Source organism: Solea solea, chromosome 9, assembly GCF_958295425.1.
Source record: "Solea solea chromosome 9, fSolSol10.1, whole genome shotgun sequence".
NCBI lineage: Eukaryota > Metazoa > Chordata > Actinopteri > Pleuronectiformes > Soleidae > Solea > Solea solea.
The window spans coordinates 28827506-28852733 of NC_081142.1; the positions used below are offsets into that span (position 1 = coordinate 28827506).

Here is a 25228-nt window from a genome sequence, read left to right on the forward strand (position 1 = left end):
TATTCCCAAGAAGTTAATGTCTCACTCACTAGTTTCAGCTCTTCTTCAATTGAACGTGATGACAGTTTTGTTATTTACATTCACATTCAGTGGAAAACAGACGATCAATTATGACAAATGTGAGTGTGATTGACGGCTGTATCGTCCAATAGGAGCCTGAATAATGTTCGTAAAACACTGACATGGTGCCGGTGAAAATCACCAGAAAACATCTCACGTGTTACGTTCCGACCTTTTCTCCGTCCGTCTGTCTGTCTGTTTTTAAGGACTTTTCACTTTGCCTTGTCTTCACTGCAGACCCTTTCTGTGTGATGCAGATTTTCTCACTAATTTTAGCAAAGGGAGCCCAAATTTTTGAGCACTTTACCCTGAGGACCGTGCGTTGAATCTGAGTTGATTTTAAAATCGTGGGAGACCACAGACGCTTTTATCCTGAGAAAGCACAGACTAGACGATCCAGTCCAGACCAGGACCACACACTTGGAGTTAAGCCAAACTATTTCCCAGGGAGGAGATCGCAGGGATTTGGGATCTCACAGAATCTCGCGTGATTTAACGTGATTTCAGACTGTCAGTGTTGTCAGTTAACAGCTGTTGTGTGAGCAATGTTTTGTGCTGGTATTTGATGAAGTCATAGCTGAGAAGACTGAATCAACTCGTCTTGCATCTAAACTAAAGAACGCAAACATCTCAATCTCATTGGCTAATGCGGGGTCCCCAATCATTGTTTGAAATCGGGAGGACTCCAGCGCATTCGTTAAAAACGCGCCTCACTTTTACAGGATGATTTGGATGTCTTGTAACAGCCTTTAAAAATCTGAAGACACCCACGATTGTCAGAAGAACAAGATCGGGACCTAAATCTGGCCAATTATCTTTTAGTGTGGGGCGGGGCTTTAGGTGAAGATCAGGAAAGTTAGAACAAAAGTGACTTAAAAATTGATAACAGCACCGATTTAATTTTCCACATGTTAGCATTTAAGTGCTGAGCAATGCTAGAAAAGTGATATGAACAAGTAAACAAAAACAGGAACATCGCTCGCTTCACTTTATGACAGTCATTAAAAACGTTTAAAACACTAGTTTTTATTCAAATCAGACAAAAATAAATAAATCATATAAAATGTAGAACAGTTCATCAACTTTCTTTGACGTCCTCACACCCGTGAGGTACGAGTTCATGTCCAAGAGTTTTATGAAGACAACTGTACTTTTTCGTTCTTTCTGCGTCTTAAATTCCATCGTTCAGTCGGATTAAAACTCGGCTGCTTCGATGAAAAGTCGTCAGAGACCGGTGTAAACGTTCCAGGACCTCGTCGTATCACATGTCCTCTGACGACTCGGTGGACGTAAGCAGGAGGCTATACGCTAGTCTCAAGGCCATTCATGTCGATGGTGCAGTGTTCTTTGTTCTTCTTCAGGTGCCTCGGAGGAACCGGCGGCTTCTTCCTCCCGGGCGGCCGGACGCCCTCCTCCAGCCGCATGAGTCGTGCCAGGTCCGGGGGGACATGCTCCTGTTTGAACCCCGAGGACGGGGGACGGTAGCTGCCGTTGTTGTTGTTGTGACAGTTCATCAGTTGCGGCGTGCTCATCGCAGGTTTGCTCTCACAGATTAAAGGCACCTGAGATTGCAGATTAAAATCATATGTCAGCAAGAAAACAGATTATTGATATGAAAATGTTGAATAACTAACGTTTCAAAATGCTGTCACTGGAAAGTAGAAAAAACATGGATGTATTATAAGAACTGGATAGAGCTCTGCCCCCTCTGCCTTGAAGACAATGATGTTATGGTGGTCACTTGTGGTACTGCAACAAAAAATACTCATGGGCCCTAAAAGCAATTTTCCCATTGACTACAATAGTAAAAGAGATGCGTGTAAAAGTGTCCACAGGACACCTGGACACCTGGAGACATGGACACAGGCATGTATAGATCTTTATATTCTATATTTTTAATTCATGGAGTTTCACATGTGTAAAACCTTCCTAAAGGCCATAAAAAGCCCAGAAAAATCTTATTTCACAGAGTGACGTCACAGCTGTGTACGAGCACAGCAAAGCGCGGTCATGTGACGTCTCGGGAACGCCTACTGTCAGGGAACCGTACGAAACTTTGAGAAATGTGAATAAATGAAGGCAATGATGGGTTTTCTTTGCCATTTTAAAAATATTACAACAAAACAGGTTTTAGTTATTTATTCTTCGCTCATTAGGATTTATTTTCAAACTTATTATCGATGTATTAACGAGCTGCTGTGTGGATTCATGCTGACATCGTGAACACGGGGCAGATGACGGTGTGATGACCTGAGACCTGCGCTCACTTCACCACTGATGAACACATGAATTACACTATCTGTTCATAAAGTTACTGATAAATGTGATGAACACATGAATTACACTATCTGTTCATAACGTTACTGATAAATGTGATGAACACGTGAATTAGAGAAAGAATCTGGAGTTATAAAACTACGTTTAACACGTTATTGTTCCTAATAATATGATCATGAGTCTGCAGGTTTTCTGTTTTTAATATTTTATGATTATTATATTTACCATAAATTGAAGTTAGCTTTATTTGTAAACCACCTACAAAAACAGTTAGAAATGTGAACTTTGACATTTAAACCAAAATACAAAGCATAGCAATGAGACCAAAATCATATTCATGGATAATATTCAATGGAATTGTTGTTTTTAATCATCATAAAAGTACTTCATGTTGTCATTATTTTCTTCTGTGACAGTGATTATCATACAGTTTATCAGTGAATGGAAGAAAACAACATCATTCCTGTAACAACACAAATAAACTAATATTCACTGATCATTTTAACTGTAATGACGTCATTATACTTTTCACTTTACTGTATTCACTATCGTTGGTTTTCACATTCATTTATAAATCCATGGTTTAAAGACTGAAGCTAACGTGACATCAGTATTCATGAAATCCACTTGCACACGTCAGCAGCGTACTCCCATCATGCCTTTCTCTGTTCATGGACACGGTGAGCGGGTCGAGAACGTGGACGGCTCGTTCACATAGATGAAAGGCATGATGGGAGTAACGCTACTGCACATGCTCTATGTGCAGCACAACCTGGAAATAAACCAGGAAGTCAGGAACGTTTTTGGCATATGTGCTGAGTGAGCAACTCTATAGGAATGAACAGAGCCAAAGGGGCGGAGCTACATCCAGGTCTTACAATACATCCGTGAGAAAAATGGGAGTTGTAGAATCACAGTTGTAGAATTACTAACACTAAAAATAACATTAAAAAGAACATGTTTTTTATTTTATTTATAAGCAGAATAAAAAAATATAAATTTATTTTTTTATTTTTGAAGAATAACAAAAGACGGTGTTACAGAAAAAGGTTGCAAAAGCAGTAAAAAGCCTTATATTGAAAGCCAGGTAGAAAATAAATGGTGCATGTATTTGTGTATTTTATTGCCTAAAAGTTAAATCAAATTGTGTATTTATTTTATAAAAATAATTACTTAGAGTTTAATATAATGTTATTTTAATATAAAACGTTGGATACGTTATGTTATTGGATCTGTTCCACATTTTATCCAGGTCACATTTGATAAAATATGACATCACTGATCGTAGATTTAAAGTTTTAGGGGCCTACATCTAGCTTACATTAAGCTAACCACCTGTAGCTACCATCTGTTCTGGGACACCAGGAAAAACCTAAGTTTAACCACTTAACAAAGATCTCACCTCATAAAACACTGTTTGAAATCTCTCTTTTCCAAACAAAAGGAAATGTTTGTAAACCACTCACTCTCCCACACCAAAGTCCAGAGAGAAAATCAGTGATTTTAGCTCACAGGGACACAGGAGGTGCTGGTCTACTGCTGCCTCGTGTGGTCACTTTGTGTCACTGACGAAAACCAGAACAAACTGGTCACTAGCTTTAAGTAAAGTTTTGCTTAGCTTAACTGCAGCCACTTTCTTCCTTAACAACTGGTTAAAAACAAGATTTCAGAAAGCTGTTCATATCACAATCATCTTTATTTCAAACTTGATTAACTGTAATAGTTAATAATAATAATCTTTTTTCATATTGTTCATTATTTTCCAAGATAATTGTTTTTCTTTTAAGAGAAATGTATTTTAATATCTTAAAAATAATTGTTTGCATGTGTAATTGTTTATATTGTGTCTCCGTTTACCCCGTCTCCCTCCTGCAGGAAGTCTTTCCTGCAGATGTGAGCCATGATTCCTGTGGCCAGAGCGTCTCCCATCACGTTCACCATGGTGCGGAATCTGTCGCTGTGACCAACGACACAGAGAACATCATCATCATCATCATCGTCATCATCATCATCATCATCATCATCATCACCACCATCATCACCATCATCATCATCATCATCAACATCACCATCACCATCACCATCACCATCATCATCATCACCACCATCATCATCATCATCATCATCATCACCATCACCATCACCATCATCATCATCATCACCATCATCATCATCATCATCATCATCATCATCATCATCACCATCATCATCATCACCATCATAATCATCATTATCACCATCACCATCATCATCATCATCATCATCATCACCACCATCATCGTCATCATCATCATCATCGTCATTGTCATCGTCATCGTCATCATCACCACCATCATCACCATCATCATCATCACCACCATCATCATCATCATCATCATCATCATAACCATCATCATCATCATCATCATCATCATCATCATCATAACCATCACCATCATCATCATAACCATCACCATCATCATCATCACCACCATCACCACCATCATCATCATCATCATCATCACCATCACCATCATCATCATCATCACCATCACCATCACCATCACCATCATCACCACCATCATCACCATCACCATCATCATCATCATCATCACCATCACCATCACCATCATCATCATCATCATCACCATCACCACCATCATCACCATCATCATCACCATCACCATCACCACCATCATCACCATCACCATCATCATCATCACCACCATCATCACCATCACCACCATCATCACCATCATCATCACCATCACCATCATCATCATCATCATCATCATCATCATCATCACCACCATCATCACCATCACCATCATCATCATCACCATCACCATCACCATCACCATCATCATCATCATCATCACCATCACCACCATCATCACCATCATCATCACCATCACCATCACCACCATCATCACCATCACCATCACCACCATCACCATCACCATCATCACACTCTTCTGTCACACTCACAGAGCCCAGTCCACTGCGATAATGAGTGTGATGTCATCCGTCGGCAGCCCCACAGATGTTAGCACGATCACCATGGTGACCAGGCCGGCTTGTGGGATTCCCGCTGCACCGATACTGGCTGCAGTGGCTGTGATACTGATGAGAAACATCATGATATTTATCATTCACCCCAATATTGTCTTTCCAGCAGTCGATGGAAACAGAAAAATGTGCATTTTCCTTCTTTAAAAATGTATCGATAATACAATGATGGACGAGCTGTCACATGATCAGTAACATCTTTATTTCTTATGTTCTAAATGATCATGCATGTAATGTATAGCATGAAAGAAAGAGGAATATGCTGAATAAATAAAGCATTTATTAGTGTATTTTTATGTTAATTCTTACTTGCCTTGCTAAAGAGCTCCTGTAAAGTCTTCAGAAAGTCTCCATGTCCTTGTCTTTTTTTTTATTTAACTGGTAAACTGGAGATTGAAGTCTGTAAACCACTCACTCTCCCACACCAAAGTACAGAGAGAAAATCAGTGATTTTAGCTCACAGGGACACAGGAGCTCGTGTGGTCACTTTGTGTCACTGACGTTAATCCAAATGTATGATTTTAAATGCTGAAGTGACAAAATAAGACATTTGAATTTAGTGATGGAGGCAGTGTGTGTGTGTGTGATGTTAAAATCACTGATTTTCTCTGTGGACTTTGGTGTGGGAGAGTGAGTGAGTGTGTGTGTGTGTGTGTGTGTGTGTGTGTGTGTGTGTGTGGAAATGAATATTCCAGTCAGAAAAGGCAGTGTAAAGATAAAATAAATAACAATAAAACAGGAACATATTCTGAAGACATTGTAAAGTTCAACTTAAAAAGTACATGTTTTAAGTCACTATGACACAAATGAACCTCCAATTTGCCATATTTATTTATTAGTTGTTTGGTATTAAAAAATGGTTACAAAAACGAAATAACTGAGCGTGGCTCCACTGACCTGATGGTGATGATCTGACCAAAGTCCAGCTCGTAGTTGTTGACCTGTGCAATGAAAATGGCCGCCACAGCCTCGTAGAGGGCGGTGCCGTCCATGTTGATGGTGGCGCCCACGGGGAGCACGAAGCGGATGATGCGGCGGTCGATGTGGTTGTTCTCCAGGAGGCACTTAAAGGTGATCGGCAGCGTGGCTGAGCTGAGGGAGACGTTAAACACAGATTAATATTCTATTTAATCTGTGTTTAACAAGTCTGACCTTGTTCTTGTCAACTCTTATTTTTTAAGCAAGTTTTTAAGATAATTATGCACTAAAATGCTTATAGCAAAAAAACAAAACTGCCTGGCAAGAAGAAATATCTTGACTGAGCAAATAAAATAAAAGAAATACAATTAGAAAATATGAAAAAAGTATTTAAATGTTCTTGTTATAGTCAATCTTTGCTGTTCTTTGCTGTTCTTTGCTGTTTTTTGCTTTTCTTTGCTGATCTTTGCTGCTCTTTGCTGCTCTTAGCTGATCTTTGTTGTTCTTTGCTGCTCTTTGTTGTTTTTTGCTTTTCTTTGCTGATCTTTGCTGTTCTTTGCTGATCTTTGCTGTTTTTTGCTGATTTTTGCTGTTCTTTGCTGTTCTTTCCTGTTCTCTGCTGATCTTTGCTGATCTTTGCTGTTCTTTGCTGATCTCTGCTGATCTTTGCCGTTCTCTGCTGTTCTCTGCTGATCTTTGCTGTTCTCTGCTGTTCTTTGCTGTTCTTTGCTGTTCTCTGCTGTTCTCTGCTGATCTTTGCCGTTCTTTGCCGTTCTCTGCCGTTCTTTGCTGATCTTTGCTGATCTTTGCTGTTCTTTGCTGTTCTCTGCTGTTCTCTGCTGATCTTTCCTGTTCTTTGCCGTTCTTCGCCGTTCTTTGCCGTTCTCTGCTCTTCTTTGCTGCTCTTTGCTGTTCTTGCTGTTCTCGTGGGCGACTGAAGACATTTCAGTATTTGGTGTTTAGTGTAAATCAGAGGCAGTGACTGACTGTTCTTCACATTTTGATGAACGTCTTAAAACCTTGACGATGTTCCCACAAAACTCGTCTACATTCTGGATTAATGATTGATAAACATGACTGAAGCTGTTTGTTGTTGGACGCACACACGCACAAGCACGCACACACACACACACCCTAGTCTCAACCATAACCAGTTCACGTGTCTTTGTCCTGAACTTTAACCAGTTTCTCAGGAATGAGGTTCTGCCAGGTTTTGGTCTCCATGATGACTACTGGTCCTGACGAGGTCAGTGTTTATGACAGAACACACTCACCCACACACACACACATGCACACACACTCTCACACACACACACACACACACACACACACACAGTCTAATCACATGGAATGCTCCTTTACATTCCAATCTCTTCCCACACACAGCAGATGTTTTGTGTCAGGGATTTTTATGCTCGTGTTTCTCAGACGCAGGTGTGTGGGACGTGAGAGACAAAACATCCATGTTTGAAAAGACTCTGGACAAAAATGTGGAGGAAAACAGGAAGTCCTGTCCAGGATCTGCTCCGTCTCCTGGGAAATGTGAGATTTGTTCAAACTCTCAGGTCACAGAAGAGTCATGAACGTGTTTCCCACTAACATTCACAACGTTACTGTCTCCTGTCCTGTCCTCATGTCTGTCCTGACATCTGTCCTCACATCTGTCCTCACGTCTGTCCTGACGTCTGTCCTGACATCTGTCCTGATGTCGGTCCTGACGTCTGTCCAAACGTCTGTCCTCACATCTGTCCTGACATCTGTCCTCACGTCTGTCCTGACATCTGTCCAAACGTTGGTCCCATCTCAGACTCAAACCCTTTTACTTAGTCTGGTCTCATTCTCAGTCATGGAGGGCTGAGGATTCTAGATCAAGATTCCTTCTTTTGATTGGGTATACAACCTGGTGCTAATTCTGATCTTTGACTTGGTTTTTGACCCAATCTCTGTACAAGTCTGTAAAAGTCTCGCCTCACCTCGCCTCGTCATGGTCTTGGCACACTCTGGTCTAGGTCTTGTCTTTTAAGTCCCGTACTTGGAAGTCTTGGTCTTGGTCTTGATTCCTTCTTTATCCTTACAAGTCTTAATGTGTGTCTAATCTATACACTCTGGTCTTGGTCCTGACTTGGTCTCAGTCCCTACAAGTCTTGGGTTTGTCTTGGTGTTGCTTCACACTGGTCTCTATCTCTGTCCTTACAAGTCGCATTTTGCTCTCTATACACTCTGGACTTGGTCTGGTCTTGATTCCTCATTTATCCTTACATGTCTTGATCTTATCTTACTTGATCTCTTGATCTCACTTTTCTTGGTATTGCTACACTCTGGTCTTGGTGTGGACTTGGCCTCTCCCTCTACAAGTCTTGATCTTATCTTGGTCTTCTCTCTTGATCTGGTCATAGTCCTGGTACACTCTTGTCATGGTCTTGACTAGGTATCTGTCCCTACAAGTCTTGGTCTTGTCATACTCTTGGTACACTCTGGTCCTGGTCTTGACTCGGCCTCTTTCTCTACACATGTTGGTCTTGTCTTGGTCTTAACTCCTTCTCTATCCTTACAAGTCTCAGACTTATCTTGGTCTCTATGAACTCTTGATCTTGACTCAGTCCCTGTCTCTACAGGTCTTGGTCTTGGATTTAGTGTCTCCTTGATTACAACACATTACAAAAGTCTTTAAAAATGTCTCGAACATGATCTACCTCGTCCAGTCCTCGTCATGTTTTTGTTTGTTCTCTGAACATAAATAGTCAATTGAATAAATAAATTCTAAATTTCATTTGTAAGCAGAGAAATGAGCGGAGACACAGATCAGAGGGTCAGAGTGACTGTGACCAGAATCCACATCTGACCTCAGCCAGAGAAAGAGGGATACATCATGGATGAATGGGAAGTAAAAAACAAAAACAATTGACAATTGGATATAATAAATTAGTGAAAAGAACAGTTTGGTCATTTTCCTTGTACCTGGAGGAGGTTGCCAGAGCGATGAGCAGGGCCTGCAGGATCCCCCGTATGTAGACGATGGGGCTCTTCTTGGTGATGAAGAAGTACATGGCGGGGAGGATGAAGAGGCCGTGCAGCACCAGACCAAACACCACGGTGATGGCGTAGAAGCCCAGCTTCTTCCCCATGTCGGACGGATCGCTCATCTCCAGGATCTTACCGGCCACCAGGAACACGATGCCAAATGGGAAGTACCTGCAACGAGGAGTCAGCAAAAACTTTCTGTAAGGTATCCAACCTTAGATGGTGCACATCACAGGATAGGATTACAACCACGTCATCATCTCATTGTATCAGGTGAATGAATGATGAGCATAGACTGGTGAATGAATGATGAGCATAGACTGGTGAATGAATGATGAGCATAGACTGGTGAATGAATGATGAGCACAGACTGGTGAATGAATGATGAGCACGGACTGGTGAATGAATGATGAGCACAGACTGGTGAATGAATGATGAGCACGGACTGGTGAATGAATGATGAGGACAGGTGAATGAATGATGAGCACAGACTGGTGAATGAACGATGAGGACAGACTGGTGAATAAATGATGAGGACAGGTGAATGAATGATGAGCACAGACTGGTGAATGAATGATGAGCACAGACTGGTGAATGAATGATGAGCACAGACTGGTGAATGATGAGGACAGAATTGTGAATGAATGATGAGCACAGACTGGTGAATGAATGATGAGGACAGGTGAATGAATGATGAGGACAGATGAATGAATGATGAGCACAGACTGGTGAATGAATGATGAGCACAGACTGTTGAATAAATGATGAGAACAGACTGGTGAATGAATGATGAGGACAGACTGGTGAATGAATGATGAGGACAGGTGAATGAATGATGAGCACAGACTGGTGAATGTATGATGAGGACAGACAGGTGAATGAAAGATGAGCACAGACTGATGAATGAATGATGAGGACATACAGGTGAATGAATGATGAGGACAGGTGAATGAATGATGAGCACAGACTGGTGAATGAATGATGAGCACAGACTGGTGAATGAATGATGAGGACAGACTGGTGAATGAATGATGAGGACAGGTGAATGAATGATGAGCACCGACTGGTGAATGAATGATGAGCACAGACTGGTGAATGAATGATAAGGACAGACAGGTGAATGAATGATGAGGACAGGTGAATGAATGATGAGGACAGGTGAATGAATGATGAGGACAGGGGAATGAATGATGAGGACAGGTGAATGAATGATGAGCACCAACAGGTGAATGAATGATGAGCACCGACTGGTGAATGAATGATGAGCACAGACTGGTGAATGAATGATAAGGACAGACAGGTGAATGAATGATGAGGACAGGTGAATGAATGATGAGGACAGGGGAATGAATGATGAGGACAGGTGAATGAATGATGAGCACCAACAGGTGAATGAATGATGAGGACAGACAGGTAAATGAATGATGAGGACAGGACAGGTGAAGGAATGATGAGGACAGACAGGTGAAGGAATGATGAGGACACACCTGTCCTCAATTCAATTCAATTTTATTTTTTTGGCGCCAAATCATAACATACATTATCTCAAGGCTCTGTACATAGACAACATCATAGAGAGCAGAGAAACACAACAGTTCACACAATGAGCAAACACTAGGCTAGGAACTGAATTGAATTGAATTGAACCTGTCCTCATCATTCATTCACCTGATGAGGACAGACTGGTAAATGATGAGCACAAGGGAATGATGAGGACAGGGGAATGAATGATGAGGACAGGGGAATGATGAGGACAGACAGGTGAATGATGAGGACAGACAGGTGAATGATGAGCACAAGGGAATGATGAGGACAGGGGAATGAATGATGAGGACAGGGGAATGATGAGGACAGACAGGTGAATGATGAGCACAAGGGAATGATAAGGACAGGGGAATGAATCATTTTTTCGTTTGTTAAATGAAAATGTCAAACATTGTGACACTGGCGTGATTGAGTTGCACCGCTCTGCTGCATGAGGTCAGAGAAAGTGTTTCTCACCATATTACGATGGCGACGATGCGGAGGACGGCCTCGTTCAGACTCTGGCAGAAGTTCACCAAGGCGCTTCCATTTGGCCCCATCCTCCCCAACATTATACCTGACAAAAACACAAGCGATGGATGAAAGACTAACTCATCTGCATGTCAGGAGGTCTGTGGACAGACTTCAGAGAAGAACAATCATTGTTAACTCTTAGTTGTCTTTTCCCTTTTCCACTTATGGTCCCAGCTCGCCTCGCCTCACCTTGCAGACTCCTCTGTTAAATATTGAGGTATCAGACATTTCCCAGGTATCTGTTGGAGATGAACCCACGTTTTTAGGATTGTTTAGGAGTCTAACTGATCTACAGTTCGGCTGTTAAGCTTGATTATTGTGTTAGACGTCTCTTCCTATCACAGCACACTGACCAATCAGTGGTCGGCAGTCTGGCGACATCACGCATCGTTCCTACTGAGCGTGCTTGGAACCTCACCAGAGCAGGTACTTAAAAAAGTACCTGGTACCAGGTAGAGGAAACACATTTTTACCGTGCGGAGGCGAGGCGGGGCGAGGTGGGGCGGGGCGGGGTGAGGCGAGGGGACGTGAGGCGGTGGAAACAGAGTGTGCCATTAGGTACACTCTTGGCAAATTGCAATCGGAATAATACAGAACAGAAATCGAGATAATTGTGCAGAAGTCACAGAATAGACAGTTTTCCTTTTCTTTTTGTTCACAAAAACGAGCCAAGTGAACTTTGAACTGTGACATATTTCCAAATGTCACAAATTCAATCCTTTTGAGCACTTTTTGCTCACATATGTTCATATGGTTGGCGGACAGAAAGGACAAGGGTTATGTTAGTATTACCCATGGTGGCTGAAAAGATAACGATCCCAAGGACGTTCATTCCGTCACTTGTCCCGTCTCGAGTGCGTATGAGAACATCAGGGGGCGGAGTCAAGTCGAGGGCAAAGTTCTGGACGTCGGTTCCGTTGTCGCCCCGGATGCCGTAGATGAGCGCTCGCCGCGTGGTAGACTCTGACGGCGTCTCACTCACGGTCGACTTTGGTTTGACGATGTACTCACTGCTCGTCCGATACTGAGGAAAGAAATGAAATATGTACTCCAAACCTGCAGGGGGCGCTCTGTGTTGTCAGTGCTGCGTGTGTCTTACCTGCTGAAAGGCAGCCTGGACCAGATTAGACGGGAACATGTTTCTGTAAAACATAAACACACACATAACGTTGTCAGTGAAACATGAGATTTATATTTAGTTTGGAGGGTTTATATCAATGTTTACATCTGAATGATCCCAATATCTGTCCTGAATGTGTCCTCAGATCAAATCACAATCACCACATGAGCTGCATTAAAGTTGTGCTTTGCTTCACTTAAAATTCCCCTGACTTGTGCTCGTGGTCCAACGAGACCTCTGTATTTTAACGTCATTTTGTTTACAGTGTAGTGTACCATCTAGTGGTTGACATGTGTAACTGCAAGGGGAACATGTTAGGGTTAGATCCATCACAGGTCAGTGTCGATGGCTGACGATCATTACTGCAAATGTTTGTGATTTACTGTTGTTGTAAATGACAGCACACAAACACACCCATTATTGTCGTCACATTTGTGAATCCACAATAATACACTATATGGACTAAAGTGTTGAAGTCAGGTGTTGGGCTCTTGGCCTCTTATCTCCAGTGAAGGACAATTTAGACATTTTGGACAATGCTATGCTTCCAACAGTTTGAAGAAGGTCCTTTTTTAATCCATGACTGTGTCGCAGTAGGACTAAGTAAGGACTATAAAGACATGGTTTGACTTGGAGTTTGGTGTGGCCCCACACAGAGCCCTGACCTTTAACCCCATCCAGCATCTTTGGGATGAACTGGAACAGAGATTATGAGCCAGACCTGCTTGTCCAACATCAGTGTCTGACCTCATCAATGCTCTACAATGAATGGACACTAATTCACCATAGAGACACTTCACAGAAGACAGGTGAATGATGAGGACGGACAGGTGAATGATGAGGACAGACAGGTGAATGATGAGGACGGACAGTTGAATGATGAGGACGGACAGGTGAATGATAAGGACAGACAGGTAAATGATGAGGACAGACAGTTGAATGATGAGGACAGATAGGTGAATGATGAGGACGGACAGGTGAATGATGAGGACAGACAGGTGAATCTGTTGAATGAACATAAAAAAGTCTCTCACCTATTTGCTACAACTGTGGTGATAAGCAGTTGAATCTGTTTACATGTTTGTTGTGGACGATGTTGTGACGTCTTTAAAAGCAAAATGAAAACTGAAACAATGTTTAGAATAGAACCAAGATGGACATGTGCCAGTACATGTGTAAAATAAAATAAGAGGTAAGTCAAAAAACAAGAAATAGACAATAAGAGACGTTGTAAAGACAAGACAGCTGTGGATTAAACGCTTCTGTGTGGAATTAGAAATACAAAAGATTCACCAGACACCTTATGCATGCTAAGGGAACTTGTAATATGGCTCTGAACAGAGCGTCCACTTGAGAGAAATAAGAGGAAAAAAAAAACATGATTATACATGTCTCATGCTGCTTGTTTTTCCCCTCTTAAATATTTGCTTTTAGTCCAATTTTGCATTCATGTTATTTTCTTATCCTCAGCCTTGTTTTTTTTTTAACCAAACCACCAAAGCAAAGCACTCAGATGTGCTCAACAATCCACCACATTATGATTCAGAGTTTCAGGTTTGGTCTAAAAGACACGGTGACTGGGACGTACAGTCCTGTTTGTCCTCACTGCAGCGGTGACATGGAAAAGCTCTGTCCAGTACATGTGATTTTTTTATGAAAAAGGACAAACCATGTCAAATAAAGTGTGGTCATATCATTTGTTTTATTTATGACAATCAAACACATTTGCTTGGCAGCTGCAATTGTACGCCCTGGAAATTTGAAGGCAGCGAGTTTGAAAGAACGAGGTCAAATTATTTTAAGAAAACAGACAGGAGCCATTAACATGAGCAGAAATATTTCTGCTGGAGTTCATTTCCTGACTTTGTTTTCCTGGGTTGTTTAATCACAACCAAAAAACCCACAAAGTCACTCCGGCCTCATCCAACCATCTTTAGTTGGTTTGCCTTAAACCTTAAGGGGATAGTTCAGGTCTTCCTTGAAGTGTGATTGTACCAAATACTGCCACAGAACCAGCAGAAAACATGGTTCCAACAGGAAACTGAGTGTGTAAACCACTCACTCTGCCACACCAAAGTCCACAGAGAAAATCAGTGATTTTAACATCACCCACACACCCACACACACACACACTGCTGCCTCCATCACTAAGTTCAAATGTCTGATTTTGCGTTTTCAGTGTTTGAAATCCTTTGTTCAGATTGACCTCAGTGACACAGAGTGACCACACGAGGCAGCAGAGGACCAGCAGCTCCTGTGTCCCTGTGAGCTAAAATCACTGACTTTCTCTCTGGACTTCGGTGTGTGTATGTGTTCTTAATCGCAATAAATGGATTTATTGCGATTAAGACCAGAATTCATAGTCATAGAGACAGGTAAAGCCTTTCATGAAGCCAGCTACGGCTAGTAGTTTATAGTTAGCTGCTACAGCTAGTTATTCGCCACCAAAGCTAGCTGTTAATTGCTACATATAGCTGTTAGTCACTATAACTAGCTGTTAGCTGCTATAGACAGCTAGTACAGCTAGTTATTAGCTGCTTGAGCTAAACATTAGCCACTATTGCCAGCTGGCCTCCGACACCAGCATTTTCAATCCTGTTTATTGGACATAATAGCAATATTTTAGCAGAAATACTGCTTTTATGAAATGTAATATCTATTTAATTATGTATTCATGTACCGTATTTAATTTAAAAGCGAAGCAGTTTCTTCATCAACGACAAAAAAACAACCAAGAGACTTCACGAAGGAGGCGAACGGAACAAAGGATGGATTTTGTACACAAATGAGCAGCAAGTTCTGCTGTTTTATGTCACATATTAGAGGATAACTGTTTTTAACTGTCTTGTATAAAGTGGTCTGTGTGAGTGTAAGTGTGTGAGTGAGTGTAAGTGTGTGAGTGAGTGGGTAAGTGTAAGTGAGTGAGTGAGTGTAAGTGTGTGAGTGAGTGGGTAGGTGTAAGTGAGTGAGTGAGTGTAAGTGTGTGAGTGCGTGTAAGTGTGTGAGTGAGTGAGTGAGTGTAAGTGTGTGTGTGTGTGTGAGTGAGTGAGTGAGTGAGTGTGTGAGTGAGTGGGTAAGTGTAAGTGAGTGAGTGAGTGTAAGTGTGTGAGTGAGTGGGTAGGTGTAAGTGAGTGAGTGTGTGAGTGAGTGTAAGTAAGTGTGTGAGTGAGTGTAAGTGTGTGAGTGAGTGAGTGTGTGAGTGTGTGAGTGAGTGTAAGTGAGTGTGTGAGTAAGTGAGTGTGTGAGTGAGTGTAAGTGTGTGAGTGAGTGAGTGTGTGAGTGAGTGTAAGTGTGTGAGTGAGTGATTGAGTGTGTGAGTGAGTGTAAGTGTGTGAGTGTGTGAGTGAGTGTAAGTGTGTGAGTGAGTGTAAGTGAGTGAGTGAGTGAGTGAGTGAGTGAGTGAGTGAGTGTAAGTGTGTGAGTGACTGAGTGAGTGAGTGTTAGTGAGTGAGTGAGTGAGTGTGTGTGTGTGTGAGTGAGTGTAAGTGAGTGAGTGAGTGAGTGAGTGAGTGAGTGTGTGAGTGAGTGAGTGTAAGTGTGTGAGTGAGTGAGTGGGTGAGTGAGTGTAAGTGAGTGAGTGAGTGTGTGTGTGAGTGAGTGTAAGTGAGTGAGTGAGTGAGTGTGTGTGTGAGTGAGTGTAAGTGAGTGAGTGGGTGAGTTGTCTTTCAAACTGGAAGGTTGTAGGTTGAACTCCTGGCTCGTCTTAACCACATGATGAATTGGTTGAAACAACAAAGTATTTGTACTTTGTTGTTTTACAACACTGGTTTTTAAAAATCACTTTTTTGGAATGTAAATCTTAAAATATACGTAATATCTCTTATACTTTGTTGCTGAGTGTTTTTGGTTTGTTGTCAGTTTGAGTCCAGAGGTGCAGCAGAGAGCTGTTTTGAAAAGGACCTATTTTTATGTGGAACTATTGACGTCATTTGCAAATCTTTTGGATTATATCAGAGATGAGGCAATCAGCTGTTGGCAATGAATGAAGCGTGAGTGTCTGCACAGGCTCAGTCAATGAGCACATGATTGTGGGGGTCTTACATCCATATTACATCATGTCATACATCCATAGTTTAAAAACCCTAAACTACAATGTTAACTTTAATCCAATGCAAATCATTTGTACAGATTTTCAAAAGCATCCACTTTACTCAGAGAGAGAGAGAGTGTGAGAGAGAGAGAGAGTGAGTGAGAGAGAGAGAGAGAGAGAGTGTGTGTGAGAGAGAGAGAGAGAGAGTGTGAGAGAGAGAGAGAGAGAGAGAGTGTGAGAGAGAGGGGAGTTTGACTTGGTGAGAGGAAATAAAAGACAAATTAAAACAGCCATTAACTGCACAGCTGGACAAAATAACAACCTCAATATACACACGTGTCCAAGCTATACAAAAAACACAGAAAACACAATTATAAGAAGATATTAAATATCATTTTCTCATGAACATGCAGGACTGAATTAAATGTAAAAAGGACACAAATATCATTTTAAACCTTATCAGAAAGTTGCATGTTTGGAAAGGAAATTCAGAAAAATTCTCTTATGGGATGTAAATCATTTCTGTGTTGAATAACAAAGAAATGGCTCAAAAATACCAGAAATCTGCCTCTAATCCACTACAGACCCAGTCTGTGCAACCGGACCAAGAACAGAACAAAAGGAAAGACAGAAGATAAATGTGAATTCCAACAATTATCTGATGCATTTCCAGACACCAAAGTCCAGAGAGGAAATCAGTGATTATAGCTGCGGGGACACAGGAACTGCTGGTCCTCTGCTGCCTCGTGTGGTCACTTTGTGTCATTGAAGTAAACCTCCCACAGTCCAAAAACATGCAATGTGGGGATTAGGTAAATTGGACACTCCAAATTGACCATAGGAGTGAGTGTGAGAGTGAATGGTTGTTTGTCTCTATCTGTGTGTGGCCCTGCGATGGACTGGCCAACTGTCCAGGGTGTACCCCGCCTATCGCTCAATGTAGCTGAGATTGGCACAGCACCCCCCGCGACCCTCTGGCAGAGGATAAAGCGGTAGATGATGACTGACTGACTTTCCTGTTGGAAAAGTCTTACTCACAGTGAGATAAAGTGATAAAATGATTCAATTACTGTGAAAAAAGACTTTTGAAATGAGATGTTTCTCATCTTGTTAAAGGTCCAGTGTGTGAAATTATTTTTATTTGTCAAAAATTGAAGGCAAAATAACTATGCTTATTGTTCTTTCTTTAAATAAGTGTATAATCTCCTGATTGTATGACTTTTTTTAACCTTTTATATTTATATCAGGAGCAGGAGGCGGTCATTTTCGACCACAATGTTTTTACACAATGTACAAACAAGGGACAAACGAAACATCTTTTGAGTTTTGAAGCTAACTGAAGGCTACGTAGTCTCAACAACACATACTGACGTGAAGGACATTCAGCTGTAACATGTAACTCCAATAATACATGTTGATTTTAAAATGTACACACTGTACCTTTAAGATCAGGGACCTACTTTGTCGTCCATGTGCTGAGAGCACCAACAACATAAACTCTGAGTAAGTTAAGTTTGGACAGTTAAGAAGACGGACGTCATGGTGGTTTTTACCGTATGAGGTCCAGCAGAGCGTCGGCAGAACTCATGATGGGCTTTCCACTGTCCTCAGAGTCCTCCTTCTGGGCCGCACCACCCGGGTGGATGATGGAGACCATGATGATCCCCACGATCACAGCCACGAACGTGGTCCACAGGTAATACGACACGGTGATCAGACCCAGGCGACTGGAACACTTTGCGTCGAGGGCAGCCAGTCCTGACATCAGACTGGAAGAAGACGGAAATGAAGAAACATCAAAGTTTCAATATGTAACACCAGAAAATATTCACATTTAATGGTAGTGATTGTTGCAGCCCTAATATTTTGAATTGGCAAAATCATAATTTCCAAGAGATGTACTGTTAATGAATTACAACTTCATTCACCACCACCACATGTTGCCCCAACCAGGGAGATTTGATTAAGAGTGAGGTGGAGACTGACGTCATTACCTGGACACAACGAGGGGGAGAATCAGCATCTTCAGCATCCTCATCAACAGCTCCCCAGGAAACTGGAAATACTTCACCTCCTATAAAATAATGAAAGAAATCTCAAAGTTCTTCAACTCATCTCAGAGTTCTTCAAAGTTCTTTAACTCATCTCAAGGTTCTTCAAATTCTTAAACTCATCTCAAGGTTCTTCAAAGTTATTTAACTCATCTCAAAGTTCTTCAAAGTTATTTAACTCATGTCATTTGCTCAGAAAAGATAAAAGATAAGGTAAAGTGATTTTAGAGAAATGTTTTGTTATCTCAATAATATTGAAGAATTGCAATTATTTATTAATTTGGATATTATAATGAATTGAATGTGTCATGTTTCAGTTGAAGGTTTTGCTCCAACAACACAAGCAGCTATGAATTATTTTTCTACGTCGTCTGACCTTGGTGGCTTTTCCAAATGACAGTGACTGCTGTGGCAATAAACATCTCCAATTTATCTCCATGTGTTTGACAAAATAATAGCCCTTTCAGGACAATCTCCATGACGACTGAGATGAGCTGGAAGTTGCAGATATTTTCTGGGGGATTAATTATTCATTGCTTGTGCAATGGAGTTTACAAAATGAGTAAATCATGCTCTGAGGATGAAGATCGGCCAAGTCGCTAAAATGACACTTGGTTCAAATAGGAAACACAGTTATGTTGAAATCAAATCAAGAAGACCAGTGTTTTCTCTAATCTCTCCTGTGTTTGGGCCCCATAAATATCAACACCTCCGAGGACACACTATAACACAGTAATCTAATCCCATGTATACGTTTCAAGATTCCACAACTTTTCAACAGGTAATCAATTTATTCTTCAGTGGCCAGGGTTTATTGGATTTTCTGCACATCTGAACATTTGCTGATGTCGCGCTGGTGCGGAATATTGACTTTTATATTTCATATCATGTATTTAAGGAGATAAAGTTTCATCAGCATTACTTCTTGGCTACCATTTTCTTTTCACGGATCAGTCTAATTTTTTCTGTTATGTGTAGGTGATCATGCAAGTATGTACCCATTAAATTTTGGTGAGAATCTAATCACTGATGATGCCACAAAACATGATAATGTTTTCAGAAATCCCCATCTCTTTATAATGGGCAAAACTGTAAAATATATACTGATATCTCTGTCAAAACTAATCTCTAATTTGAAAGGAATTTGGCACGTGTAGGTAGGATCACACGCTGTACCATCAGATTATGTTTCATCCAGATTTGATACAAATATATGGATTCGTCTGGAATTTAAATGTAAAATACTTCAGTCCCATTGAAGAGGTTCAGATGCATATAAACTCAGTGCCATCTTAGCCGATCAGTGTGATTTTTTTGTGATGTGTAGCTGATCACCCAAGTATGTTCCCATTCCATTTTGGTGAGAATCAACCCACTGATGACTCCACAAAACATGATCAAGAAGATGTTTAAGAAATCCCCATCTCTTTATAATGGGCAAAACTGTAAAAATATATACTGATATCTCTGTCAAAATGAATCTGATTTGAATGGAATTTGGTGTGGATATGTAGGATCACATGCTCTATCAGACTAGTTTAATCTGGATAGGATGCAGATGACGGATTTGGCAGGATTTTAAATGTAAAAGTTCAAATGTGTGTATATCAGCGACATCTTAACAGATCAGGACAAAATGTGTCATGTGAGATGGTAAAAGCTCTAAAAAGTCCTATACAGATCCAGAAAGTCTGGTTTGTGAAACACAGCTGAGGTGGAGGTGTTTGCTTCTCTGAGCGACCATGTTACATGTAGTTTATTCTATTGAAAGAGTTTAGAAACTTAACAATGTGGTGGTTGAGCTCACAGAGAATGCAAACGTGTAAATGAAAACCCATGTGTTATATCACATTTGGACAAATACTTCATTACAAGTCATTCTGTATAAAGATTTCTACTTAACTGTTATAGAATAGAATAAGTTAACAGTTTAGAGCTTATAATTATGTCTAGATATTCCTTCATAATCATCTCAACAAAAATCATTGTGACGATTATTGCGCACCATTTCAAAACAAATGTTGTTTTGGTATGAAATGACAGTTAATTAACATTGTGATACATACATATACCTACTGTATTATTATTATTATCGAAAATATTATTCACTGTTCATGCCAATTATTGATAAAAACACAAAGTCTGTGTTTAGTTGGAGGAGGAGGAGGCGGTTCATTATATATGTAAAATGTAGGGCCGTCAATCGATTAAAAAAAGAAAACGAATTAATCGCACAATATTCTGTAATTAAATGTTTTTTAATTAATCGTACAAAGCACTTAATGGTCAGGCCCCTTCATACCTGAAAGACCTAGTCTTACCTTATCACCCTAACAGACCACTTAAGTCACAAAATACAGGTTTACTTGTGGTTCCCAGAGTGTGTAAGAGCAGAATGGGAGGCGGAGCCTTCAGGTACCAGGCTCCTCCTCTCCTGGGGAACCAGCTTCCAATGACAGTTCGGGAGGCGGAGCCTCTCTCTGTATTTAAAGTTAGACTTAAAACTTTCCTTTTTGATAAAGCTTATAGTTAGAGCTGGTTCAGGGAAACCTGGACCATCTCTTAGTTATGCTGCTATAGAACTAGACTGCTGGGGGATTTTCCTGTGGTGCACGCACATTCACTCTCTCTCTCTCTTCTGTCTCTACCTCGTCTCCCTCTTGTGTCCCCCCCCCCCCACCCCCGTTTGCTGCAATGTTGTATATGTATTATGTATAGTTTTTCTTCCTGGATAGTATTTTCCTTTTCTTTTTCCTTTATATATATATATATATGTATATATATGTATATATATATATATATATATATATATATATATTTATAATTTAATTTTAACAACATTTTAAAATGTCTGTGTGTGACTGCAAATTGCACCAAAGGGAGTTGCACTCCAATTTCTTTCTGTCCCCCAGAGTTTTTTCTCTCCACTGCCCCCTAGTGTTTGCTCATTGTGTGAACTGTTGTGTTTCTCTGCTCTCCTTGATGTTGTCTATGTACAGACCTGAGATCATGTATGTGATGATTTGGCGCTATACAAATAAAATTGAATTGAATTGAATTGAATTGAATTGAATTGAATTGAATTGAATTAATTGATTGATTAACAACCACCTAAAAGTCCTTCCTTATCCTTTGTTGCGCCGTAGACTGTCCTGTAACCAGGATGGCTCTGTTGCCTGCACACATGATCACGTCGCCGCCAGAAGTAAACAAACAACATTGACTGCGTTCATTTTTTTAACACGTTACATTATTTAAATGAATCGCTAACGCTGACAGCACTAGTAAAATGATATATGTGATTGATTGTAGCTCTGATGTAAGCATGAATTTTTTGTAACGATGCAACAGGTGAGAGAGAAACTTTTATACAATCTGCAGCAGGTCTGTGAAAACCTCCTTCATGAACAAGAAGAAGTTGCATGATTTTTGTGAGGACCACCAAAAATGTCCTCACAACCAAAAATGTCATCTGTCAATAGTTGGACCTCACAAGTGCAGCAAAACCAACACCAACACATGCACATGCACACACACACACACACACACACACACACGCACACACACACACACAGTGATCGCTCCTGTGAAAGTCGTCACACAGCGACCGCCTTTTATTTCACATACAATTAGGGGAAAAAAAACAAGCTCTTGCTTGATTGAATTTTAATCCGGTGTTTGTCAAAGTGAAGGAGTCCTTGTCTATTTTAGGCCTGTTTGAGAATGAGATGGAGATTTAGTGTCAGGATGAGGCTGAAGAGAAAGAAAAAGCCCCCCCCCACGTGTGTTTATTTAAAGCGACAAGCTGCCACATGTATTTACTCTGTATTTACCATAAGCTTGTAGGTTTTGATCTTAGCCTGGATTTGTGCTTTTGTGATAAATAGAAAACTCATCATCAACATAAACACAATGTGAATGTAACTACTTTTGGTGCTTTTCCGCTGCCCAGTTCCAGTTGAATTGGCGTGGTTTGTTTTCTTCTTCTCCATCAGTGATAGAACCTGGTACCTGGTGGTTTTTTCCTGCTTTGATGAGGTTCTAAGCGAGCTGAGCTGATACTAAAATGTGCTGTCGACTGCCGGCCTCTGATTGGTCAGAGAGTGTCACCACTGAAGAGTCATGAGTGCGATGTCTGACACGAGAATCAAAACCAACAATGTCCAACTTTAGATCAACTGACTTAGGAATCCTACTTAGAGTTCCAAAATCTACTTTATAATTCCAAAATCTACTTATATTCCAAAATGTGCTTATAATTCCAAAATGGACTCTTCTTCATCCGGGTCACTTCCACCCAAGTTTCCCCTCATTCTTTTGAACAGCACCACCATGAGGAGACATGAAGTAGATGGCAGAGACTGTTTACTTTAGAGTGACTTCATTTGTTCAGTAAAATATCCGTATTTCCCCCGGTGTTCCATCGATTATCACGAGCACGAGGATGGACGGTAATATTTCCCCACAGTGATGACGTCATGACGTCATGACATCGTGACATCGTGACATCATGACATCATGACATTGTGACATTGTGACATCACACCTTGTCAGTGGGAGGAGCCCAGACTTGGACTGACCTGCTCGGTGAGACGCCGGGTCCTCAGGAAGAACCCTAAGAGACACCCAATGACCACGGCCAGCACGGACATGATGAGGAGGCCATTTTGTCTGCAGACGTTCTTCACCCTCAGCCACGCGGCGTCCAATGCCAAGGCCATCATGAGTCCGTCCTCTCAGTGACCCATAAATGTGAGGATGACAAACCAGGAGGGCGGGGGGGGGGGGGTATTGGGGGTGATGAGAGGATGAAAATCAATGACAATGAGTGAATGAATGAAGGGGGGGAAAAACCTCCAGGACAGGATGTTTCACTGCGTCCCTCTCATCCTCTCACTGCGGCGATAAGAAGATCCTCTCACTTTACACACAACGGCCACCCTCCCCCCTGGCTCCACCCACCAGCTGCCTGGATGTGGAAAGCGTTGACCCTCGGCCGGGGGGAGGAACAGCTGGCAGCCGTATCCCTGGAGGAGGAGGAAGAGGAAGAGGAGGAGGAGGGATAACATCCTAATAATCCTGTTAGAGCACTACTGTATTAAACAGGTCTGAGGCCGGATTAAAGATCCACGATGTATGAGTACGACGACAGAGTCACAGGCCCCGCCCACACTAAGGCTTTAAAAATGTACAACACAGACCAACAGAGACAGAAAGTAACAATATATGTTGTCTAACCAACAGGGGGCGACACCAGAAAAAGAACTCAAATAAAATAACCTGAATTGAAGCCAGTGGGGAACCAACATTAACTTCGGTCAATGTGGAAGAAGAATCTGCACCACAGGAAATTCCCCCAGCAGTATAGGTCTATAGCAGCATTGTAGAACCTGATAATGTAATAAATCCCTGATAATGTAATAACCCCGATAATGTAATAAAAATTTGCACTTGAGTCCATTGAAAATGTAATAAAACCTGATAATGTAATAACTTCCCGATAATGTAATAAAGTGCATTTCCCAATAATGTAATACACTTTTTACCAATAATGTAATAAAGTATTACATTAACAGGAGGTTATTACATTATCAGGTTAGCCTTCATTTTGCAGGTCCTGATATTGTAATAATTCCCCAATATTGTAATAATTTAACAGCAGACCACCCGTTACTTGGGTTCAAGTGGTGATACTGTGTAAGCAACGCAAGCTCGAGAGCTCTAGCGCCACCAACAGGACAAAGTTTGACATGCATGTATGTACATTAAATTTTGACTTGTTCATCCGTTTTTCACAAACGATGTATCACTGGAACCCTTGGGCCAAGCAGAGTTCAACGCATCCTTAATGTTTTTTTCGGATATATTGGATTTTCTGCCATCTTTGATTTGATCCATAACCTTTCAAAGGCTTCTCTTTTCCCACATTTTGTGTAATCTTCTCAAAACATCGTTCAGATGATCTTCAGACCATGCCACACGAATGCATTCAACGTCTTGAAATTCAAAGGCACTTGGCCGTGGCAGCCAATCAAACATGACGTTGAGGTCACCAAACAGGAAGTAAGCCAATTTCTCTGCAACCCTTTAACATATTTAACCATAGATTCATGACATCATCCTGGGGATACCACAAAAAATGGTGACCTTTGACCTCTGGGGGCGCTAAACCCGCTCCTTTCAGAACGCTCGGTTTTGTGCATGGTCCCTTTATATGCAAATGAGACACAGGCAAACACACACCCACTTCTTCCAGGGGGTTTGTGATTTGTCCTATTTACAGCGCTCACTCGCTCAGCTCCTGTTCCCTCCGCTTTATTCCTCTCCCACTCCCTCCACTAGTGCCACTGTTCTTGCAAGCCGAACAGTGCCGAACTGTAAATCAGTTAAAAACACTTAGGGACAGCACAGCTGATCGCCACCGCCGATCACCACGGCTGATCGCCAGCGGCGAGCTGCATAAACTGCCGCTGTATGTGACTGTATCAGACTGAGTCTGTGCTCCGGTCATGGAGGACGTACTGAACAAATATCTTTAATTAGGACGTGTCAGAATGGTCAGTTATGACCTCTATTTGACCTTTTCTTAAAAATGTGTGTGTTTGTACGTCGGTGAAATACGGTCACTGACTAAATACGGCGACC

General features: G+C 41.3%; 1 protein-coding gene across 1 annotated transcript; it reads right to left on the reverse strand.

Annotated features, from left to right (window-relative positions):
• Positions 1–1216: 1216 nt before the first annotated feature.
• On the reverse strand, positions 1217–23331 carry slc1a7b (solute carrier family 1 member 7b). The gene is made up of 11 exons (XM_058638153.1): positions 23164–23331; positions 18527–18606; positions 18086–18301; positions 12482–12524; positions 12175–12406; positions 11326–11425; positions 9262–9495; positions 6283–6477; positions 5305–5439; positions 4195–4294; positions 1217–1622 (listed from the first exon to the last, which is right to left on the reverse strand). The coding sequence occupies exons 1-11, from the start codon at positions 23305–23307 to the stop codon at positions 1362–1364; spliced, it is 1740 nt and encodes a 579-aa protein (XP_058494136.1). The 5' UTR covers positions 23308–23331; the 3' UTR covers positions 1217–1361.
• Positions 23332–25228: the final 1897 nt, after the last annotated feature.

Coding starts and splice junctions, on each gene's coding strand:
- slc1a7b (XM_058638153.1), bottom strand. CDS start 23,307: ATGATGGCCTTGGCATTGGACGCCGCGTGGCTGAGGGTGAAGAACGTC. Junction 18,607..23,163: donor CCCGGCGTCTCACCGAGCAG/GTCAGTCCAAGT, acceptor ATTATTTTATAG/GAGGTGAAGTATTTCCAGTT. Junction 5,440..6,282: donor GGTCAGATCATCACCATCAG/GTCAGTGGAGCC, acceptor GTTTCTCATCAG/TATCACAGCCACTGCAGCCA.